The 9289-nt window shown below is 38.5% G+C and overlaps 1 protein-coding gene across 1 annotated transcript; it reads left to right on the top strand.

The window, feature by feature from the left end:
- The first annotated feature begins 5874 nt into the window (after positions 1 to 5874).
- LOC116879563 (small EDRK-rich factor 1-like) lies at positions 5875 to 6241 on the top strand. Its single transcript, XM_032877940.1, has one exon. It carries the CDS (start codon positions 5933 to 5935, stop codon positions 6119 to 6121), a length of 189 nt encoding a protein of 62 aa, XP_032733831.1. The 5' UTR covers positions 5875 to 5932; the 3' UTR covers positions 6122 to 6241.
- The last annotated feature ends 3048 nt before the right edge of the window (positions 6242 to 9289 follow it).

Here is a 9289-nt window from a genome sequence, read left to right as displayed (position 1 = left end):
TTACTGGGAAAGGATGGGATTCAAGCTCACTCATTTGGTTGTGAGCAAGATTCAGTTCTCATTGTGTTGTTGGACTGAGGACTTCAGTTCCTTCCATGGGCCTCTCCAAAGAGGAGTTCTGGGCACTGCAGCTTTGCTTCATCAAAGCAATAGAGGAAGGGTACCTGGGTGACTCAGTCATTAAGCACCTGCATTCGTCTCAGGTCATAATCCCAGGGTCCTGGGATTGAGCCCATCATCAGCCTCCCTGCTCTGTGGGGAGCCTGCTTTTCCCTCTTCCACTCCCTCTGCTTGTGTTCCCTCTCTCATGGCCACTCTTTCTCTCTCTCTGTCAAATAAATAAAATCTTAAAAAAAAAAAAAAAAGCAAAAGAGGAGTCTCAGAGGGAGGGAGGGAGAGACAAATGATGTGCAAACTTACATGGGGTAACTAATCATTCTGCTATCATTTTTTTATCTTTTCATTTAATTATTTGACTTTTTTCATTAAGTTGTTACTGTTCTTTATGTATACTGGATGCAAGTCTTTTGTCAGCTCTGTACTATAAATATAAATAAAATATTTTCTATCTTTGGTTTGCCTCTACATTTTATTAAGAATGTCTTTCAATCAGCAGAATTCTAATGAAGTACGATTTATCCATGCCATTTCCTTTTATGGATTTTGTTATCTTTACCCTTTCTAAGAAATGTGTGTATACATCCATATTGCAAAGATTTTCTCTTTTCTACTAAATGTTTTTTTATAATTAACTTTAACATGTAGATCCTTGATCTTTCTTGAAATAAGTTTTATGAAGTAAGAGTTGATGTTAATTTGCTTTTCCTTTATGGATATTTCTCTCAATGGTGTTCTCATGCCAATTTTTGAAAAGGTTTTTCTTTCTGTATTCTATTGATTCCATGCCAACTCTGCATGTTATTACTTATATGTGGAATTGTAAAAAAAAAAAAAAAAACAACTGAACTCATAGAAGCAGTTAATAGAAAAGTGATTACCAGGACCAAGTTGGAGGTGGAGGAATTAAGGAGAGGTTGGTAAAAAGGGACAAACCTTCAATTACAAAATGAGTAAGGTCTGAGGATCTAATGTATAACTTGGTAATTATATTGGTAATATTGTATCAATTATTGAAATTTACTAAGAGAGCAGCAGACTCCTCCCTGAGCACAGAGCCGGACTTGGAGTCAATCCCACAACCCTGAGAGCACAACCCCAGTGGAAATGAAAGAATTCAACATTCAACTGAATGAACCACTGAGGTGTCCCTTCATGGAAATTTTTTAAAGACAATTTTCTCCTTTGTTGATTTTCTGTTTTGTTGTTCTGTTCACTCTCATTGCTTTCTGCTCTTATTATTGTAATAATGTTATTTATTACTATTAATTTATGATTGATGACTATTTCTAATGAGTTGATACTTTCTATTTATTTTATTTTATTATGTTACCTTAGTCACCATACAGTACATCATTAGTTTTTGATGTAGTGCTCCATGATTCACTGTTTGCGCATAACACCCAGTGCTCCATGCAATACGTACTCTCCTTAATACCCATTACCGGGCTAACCCATCCCCCCACTTTTCTCCCCTCTTATACACTGTTTTTTCTTACAGACCATTGTCTTTCATGGTTCATCTCCCTCTCTGATTTCCCTCCTTTTATTTTTCCCTTCCTTCTCCTAATGTCCTCCATGCCATTCCTAATGTTCCACATATAAGTGAAACATATGATAATTGTCTTTCTCTGTTTAACTTATTTCACTTTGTCTAATCCCTTCCAGTTCCAACCATGTCAGTGCAAATCATGGGGATTCATTCTTTCTGATGGCTGAGTAATATTCATTGTATATATGGACCACATCTTCTTTATCCATTCATCCGTTAAAGGGCATCTTGGCTCCTTCCACAGTCTGGCTATCATGGACATTGCTACTATAAACATTGGTATGCATATGGCCCTTCTTTTCACGACACCTGTATCTTTGGGGTAAATACCCAGGAGTGAAATTGCTGGATCACATGGTAGCTCTATTTTTAACTTTTTGAGGAACCTTCACACTGTTTTCCACAGTGGCTGCATCAACTTGCAATTCTTTCACTATTATGAAATACTCTTCTTTCTCCATAACAAGTTCCCATAACTTGAAGCCTATTTGGCCTATGATGAATATTGCTACTATAATTTTCTCAGTTATTGGTTTCATGGTATTATTTTTTATCAATTTTTACTCAACTATCTAAGTATATTTAAATTTCATCTTTTATAGACAGTATATAGCTAAACTTTGCTGTCATTTTTAAATAGCCTAACCTGATAGGCTGTGCCTTTTAATTAAAGTGTTTCTTCAGAGGAGGAGCAAGATGGCAGAGCACTGAGAGACCTAAATATTCTTAGGGTCTAGGAGTTTAGCTAGATAATTATCAAACCATTCTAAATGCCTACAAACTCAAAAGGAGATGAAAGAGAAGAAGAGCAGCAATTCTAAGAACAGAAAAGTGACCACTTACTGGAAGGTAGGCTGCATAGAGAATGGAGAAGTAAATTTGAGGCAATATATAGGAAGAGACCACACGGGGGGGGTGAAAGGGCCAGCTCTCAGCAAGTGGTACAGCAGCGGAGCACAAAACAGGAATCTTTAGAAGTCAGCTTCACTGAGGGACATCGCTCCAGAGTTAGCTAAGCAGGGGAGGCGGGCCTGTGGAACCCTTGTAGGGACAGTGTGGTCTCAGGACCCACAGGGTCACAAAAAGACTGGAAGTGTCTGAGTGTGACAGAGCGCCCAGGTATCAGAGCAGGGAAGCCAGCTGCAGAGATGGAGCTGAGGAGGGGGCTCTCAGCTCAGTGTTACCTTAAATCATGATCCAAGGCACAGTCAGGCCATTGCTCCTTGATCAGGGATCCTACAAGTGGCAGATCCAGGGAGACTCACCTTCTTTCCCTGCACAGTACCACACTATAGAAATCAGCTGGGTTTGGAGACTCCAAACGGGGCCAGGCACCAGAGATAGAAATGCTTGGTTACAGGCTGGGTGAGCATGGAGCTCGGCCAGAGACCAGAGAGATGGGAGGGACTGACTGCTTTTCTCTGAGGGTTGCACTGAGGCTCCTTTGGGCAGGAGATTGGGAGGCCGCCACTTTCTGAAAGCATTCAGGGAACAAAAGCTCCAAGAGCAAACCTGAGCAGATTTCTTAGCCTGGTCCCTGGCAAGGGCAGTGTAATTCTGCCTCAGGCAAAGACATTTGAGAATCACAGCAATAGGCCCATCCCCCAGATCAGCAAGAACATCCAGCCAAGATCAAGTTCACTGATCAATGAGAACTGCAGAACTCCAGAGTTAAAGAAATACTGTATATAGAATTCATGGCTTTTTTTCCCCCCCATGATGCTTTAATCTTTCAAAGTTAATTTTTTTTTTATTTTATTTTTTTCTTATTCTATTTTCTTTAATTTTTCCTCTTTCCTATTTTAACCCTTTTGAACTATTTTATCTTATAAATGGCTTTTTAAAAAAATCTTTTAAAATTTTCATTGCTATAGGCATATTCTATCCCTTCATTGTATTTAACCTTATTTTTTGTATACATATAGGTTTTTCTTTCTTTCGAATTTTGGGATACAGTTTCTTCTAACAGATCGAAATATACCCTAAATCTAGCACATGGCATTGTTCTTGTCTCCAGCCTGATCACATTCTTTTCTCCTTTATTTTTTCTTTTTTCAACCAACTTCTTCTTATTAATTTCTTTTTAAGAATCATTTTAATTTTCATCTTTACAGTCATACTCCATTGCTTCATCGTTTACCCTTATTTTTGTATATATATGTTTTTCATTCTTTAAAATACACCCAAAACCAAATGTGTGGCTCTGTTCTATTCACCAGTCTAAATATATATACATATGTGTGTATATATATATATACACACATACATACATATATATAAAATATATGAGAGAACAAAATACTAAAAGGGTAGCAATGACCCCAGAAAAATATACACTAATGAAATTGGAAGAGATCTGAGACCTAAAACCAGGGTGGGGGGGTAGGCGGTTGGGGAGAAGCAAGGAGGGGAAAAAAATAAATATAAATAAATAAATAAATAAATAAAATAAAAATAGAAAAAAAATATATATATATATTTTCCCCCTCCTTTCTTCTCCTCAACCCCCCCCCCCCACCCAGTTCTAGGTCTCAGGTCTCTTCCAATTTCATTAGTGTATATTTTTCTGGGGTCATTGCTACCCTTTTAGTATTTTATTCTCTCATTCATCTATCCTTATCTGCATAAAATGACAAGGCAGAAAAACTCACCTCACAAAAACAAAGAAGAGACAGTACCAACTGTTACGAACTTAACTAATATGGACATTGGTATGATGTCAGAAGTAGAGTTCAGAATGACGACCATCAAGATGCTAGCTGGGCGACAGTACAGACAAAAGGTTGATATCCAAGATGTATAAAGAACTCCTCAAACTCAACACACACAAAACAGACAATCATGTAAAAAAATGGGCAGAAGATATGAACAGACACTTCTCCAATGAAGACATACAAATGGCTATCAGACACATGAATAAATGTTCATCATCACTAGCCATCAGGGAGATTCAAATTAAAACCACATTGAGATACCACCTTACACCAGTTAGAATGGCCAAAATTAGCAAGACAGGAAACAACATGTGTTGGAGAGGATGTGGAGAAAGGGGAACCCTCTTCCACTGTTGGTGGGATTGCAAGTTGGTGCAGCCACTTTGGAGAACAGTGTGGAGATTCCTCAAGAAATTAAAAATAGAGCTTCCCTATGACCCTGCCATTGCACTACTGGGTATTTACCCCAAAGATACAGATGTAGTGAAAAGAAGGGCCATCTCTACCCCGATGTTTATAGCAGCAATGGCCATGGTCGCCAAACTGTGGAAAGAACCAAGATGCCCTTCAACAGATGAATGGATAAGGAAGATGTGGTCCATATACTCTATGGAGTATTATGCCTCCATCAGAAAGGATGAATACCCAACTTTTGTAGCAACATGGACGGGACTGGAAGAGATTCTGCTGAGTGAAATAAGTCAAGCAGAGAGAGTCAATTATCATATGGTTTCACTTATTTGTGGAGCACAACAAATAGCATGGAGGACAAGGGGAGATGGAGAGGAGAAGGGAGTTGAGGGAAATTGGAAGGGGAGGTGAACCATGAGAGACTATGGACTCTGAAAAACAATCTGAGGGTTTTGAAGGGGTGGAGGGTGGGAGGTAGGGGGAACCAGGTGGTGGGTATTAGGGCACGGATTGCATGGAGCACTGGGTGTGGTGCAAAAACAATGAATACTGTTATGCTGAAAAGAAATTAAAAAAAAATATATATATATATATATATATATATGCTAGGTGGGCTGAAAAAAGCATGGAAGATACTAGAGAATCACTTTCTGGAAAAATAAAATTACTTTCTGGAAAAATAAAGGAACTAAAATCTAACCAAGTTGAAATCAGAAAAGCTATTAATGAGGTACAATAAAAAATGGAGGCTCTTACTGCTAGAATAAATGAGGTGGAAGAGAGAATTAGTGACATAGAAGACCAAATTATGGAGAATAAAGAAGCTGAGGAAGAGAGAGATAAACAACTACTGGACCACAGAGGAGAATTCAAGAGATAAGTGATACCATAAGATGAACAATAGTAGAATAATTGGGATCCCAGCAGAAGAAGAAAGAGAGGGGCAGAAGGTATATTGGAGCAAATTATAGCAAAGAATTTCCCTAATTTGGCAAAGGGAAGAAGCATCAAAATCCAGGCGTCATAGAGAACCCCCCTCAAAAATCAGTAAAAATAGGTCAACACCCTGTCATCTAAGCGTGCTAAGAGGCCTTTGCTTTCCGTGGGGGCTTTCTCCCAGGCTTGGTCCGGTGTCGGCATGGCCCGAGGAAATCAGCGAGAACTTGCCCACCAGAAAAACATGAAGAAATCCCAGGAAATTAGCAAGGGAAAAAGAAAAGAGGATAGTTTGACCACCTCTCAGAGAAAGCAGAGGGACTCTGAGATAATGCAACAAAAGCAGAAGGCAGCTAATGAGAAGAAGTCTATGCAGACAAGAGAAAAATGATGACTATTTGGAAAAACCTGGGTGCTACTGCCGACTAGGTGTATCATAAGCTCGAAGGGTCAAAATTTTGTGGAGCTAACAGTCATATGTTATATCCTTATAAAACTATTTTAAGCTTTACCTTTCAGACCAAGTCTCAGTGACAAAGAGAAAATCCTGAAAGCAGCTCAGGACAAGAGGTCTATAACATACAATGGTAGAAATATTAGATTGGTAGCATATCTATCCACAGAGACCTGGCAGGCTAGAAAGGACTGGCATGATATATTCAAAGTACTAAACGAGAAAAATATTCACCCAAGAATACTATATCCAGGCAGGCTCCTTAATTTCTTTCTTCTGTCTTGCTGTTAGTATACAGAAATGCAACTGATTTCTGTGCATTGATTTCATATGCTGAAGAGGATAAGTTCTAGCAGTTTTGGAATGGAATCTTTTGGGTTTCCCACAAAAAGTATCATATCATCTGCAAAGAATGAGAGTTTGACTTCTTAGCCAATTCGAATGCCTTTTATTTCTTTTTATTGTCTGATTGCTGAGGCTAGGACTTGTAGTACTATGTTGAATAGCAGTAGTGACAATGGACAGCCCTGCTGTGTTCCTTACCTTAGGGGAAAAGCTCTCTGTTTTTCCCCCATTGAGAATGATATTGAGGTATGTACCCTGAAGCAAATAATACCTTATATGTTAATAAAATAAAAAAATAATTAAATAACGTTGAGTAAAGAAGAAAAAAAAAGTATTCTTCTTTTTCTAATGATTTTAATTTTTCTGTCAGAATTTCAGCTATACATCCTTGTATTATATTTAATAGTTTTTCTATAAATTATAGCAAGAAAAGTTAACATTAGGGGTGCCTATGTGGCTCAGTCAGTTAAGCATCTGCCTTCAACTCAGGTCATGATCTTATAGTCCTGGATTGAGCCCCACATCGAGCTCTTGCTCAGTGGGGAAGCCTGCTTCTCCCTCTCCCTCTGCCTGCCACTCCCCCTACTTGTGCTCTCTCTATCAAATATATAAAATCTTTAAAAAAATAAAAAACAAAAGTAAATATTATACAACTTTGCCATGAATATAAGAAACTAGACATAGTATAGCTTTATTTTTCATTGTCCTTTGCACTTTTATTATCATATATATGTAATATAATACTGTATTATATACCTACATCTATATAATTGCTAAATAACTGGGCAGTAATATTTGTCACTACATGAATTTCTTTTTTCCACAAGAATATTTTACCCACAGGATTTTGCATCCATTTGCCAATATTTGCTTCTTTAAGTTTTATATTGGGGGTTGCGAATGGATAATTTTCAAATTCTATATTGATTAGCTGTCACTCTTTCCCCCCTAAGAAACATCTCTACAGAAATTAAAAGCCAATGAATAAAAATTAGAAGATTATCATTTCAAAGATCAACATTTGCAGGCCATGTGTTCTTTTTGAGACATCCTGTAGTAATGTTGGAGTGCTATGTGTAAAGGCCAGTCTGATTGGAATTTCCTTCCTCAAAGCAAGGTGGCATCTCCAGGCCTCCATGAAGTTCCAAGAGCTATGACCCAGAGATATCACATGGAGCTCTGAAGTTCCCATGAGCTGGGTCTGGGAAGGTCCCTCCCTTGTTAATTCAGTTAGAAATGATTAATTTCCCAATGGAAACACTCCCAGTGAGTGGGCTTCTGGATTGCAGTAGATTAAGGTGTATGTATCTCCACCTGGTTAAATGCTTGCCAACCAGCTTCTGTAAAAAGGAATTCAAACCCAAAGACACCTTCTCTTCTCTGAGCTGATTATCTTCTTTCAAGCTAAGAAGAAATAATGCCTGACAGACACTCATATGCATTACTGCAGGAGATCCTATTCCATTTTATCTCTGCCTTATTGTTTGGGATAGCCAACTCTCTCCTTAATAAAAATTCCAAAAGTGATTATTTCTCCTTTGAAAGAAATACAAAATTTTAGGTAAAAAAAATCAGCTCCTTTGAGACCCATCCAGCGCCCTATTGCTTAAACACTTCAAACGAGAGTAACATCATCCCCAGCCATTCTTCCCAGTAGCAGGGCCTCACTGGGGTAGTGGGGTAACCAACTCTAGATTTTTCACAAGTCCTACTGGCAAGTAAATTCTTTCAGCTATGTATAATTCCCTATCCCTACTATCTGGCTCTCAAATGTAACTCTACCACTTCCCAGTCATAGGACTTGGGATAAGCTACTTAGGACCTTAATTCATTTAACTCATTTTTTTTCCTATAAAACAAGGAAAATTGTAATAATAGTACAAGGGAGTACTGAATGAGACTGTGTAGTGCCAGCATGGTTTCGAATGTTCTGTGATTTTAGTCCCTTGTCCCTTTTCTTCAATCCTTTTTATACCCTTGGCCTCACAGTAACCACCCAAGAGAGGAATCCCTCTCTCTACTTTATATTTAAGGATGCTGAAGCTTAGAGAGATCATCCATTATAGTGACAAGCTCTTAGCTGCCCTGTCATCTCTCCCTACCTTTTCCCTGAGCCTTTCATGAAATCTACATTGATGACTCATTCCTGACTCATTCCAGAATGAGGGATTCCCAGAAGTAAGGTTTTCAGTGCAAAACCATGACAGTCCTAGGCAAACTAGATGGCTGAATACCCTCAAGTCCTACTTTTGGACTTAATTGCCATTTCTGTTTTGTTTCTTTTCCCTGCTAAGGGGATATCTCATTGATTCTATCCATTAACCCAATGAAATACTTCTGCCAGAATCTCATGTACCTTCAAACATTACATCCTTATACCATCCCTGTGTCTTTCTGGTCTTCGTCTGTCTTCTCAATTTTTCTTAGGTTCTTTAAGCCAAAGAGAAAGATGGATGCCATACCTCCAGTGTGTCCATCTCCTGTTAGATTCAAGGATCACAGACCTTGAACTTTGATTTTCTTGAAACATGCCAGGGGGCTTCTTAGGGACTTTATAAATAACTATCAGCCCCAGTGAGTCTCATCCTCACTTTTCCAATAGGCTTTTGGTTCTTGGACAATGAGTACCCTGCTCTTACATGCCAGACTCTCACCTTGGCCCTGGATATCCCCCCACATAGGCAGTCTTCCAATCTATAAATACATAATACTTTATATAATTTGTTCGAAGAGCCCAGTAAGCCCTGAAAAACAAAAACA

Source organism: Lontra canadensis, unplaced genomic scaffold (assembly GCF_010015895.1).
Source record: "Lontra canadensis isolate GAN:19392208 unplaced genomic scaffold, GSC_riverotter_1.0 scaffold3, whole genome shotgun sequence".
NCBI lineage: Eukaryota > Metazoa > Chordata > Mammalia > Carnivora > Mustelidae > Lontra > Lontra canadensis.
This window is presented reverse-complemented; position numbering and strand designations above follow the sequence as displayed.

Excerpts from the sequence above, each read along its gene's own strand:
- LOC116879563 (XM_032877940.1), top strand. The coding sequence starts at position 5,933 with ATGGCCCGAGGAAATCAGCGAGAACTTGCCCACCAGAAAAACATGAAG.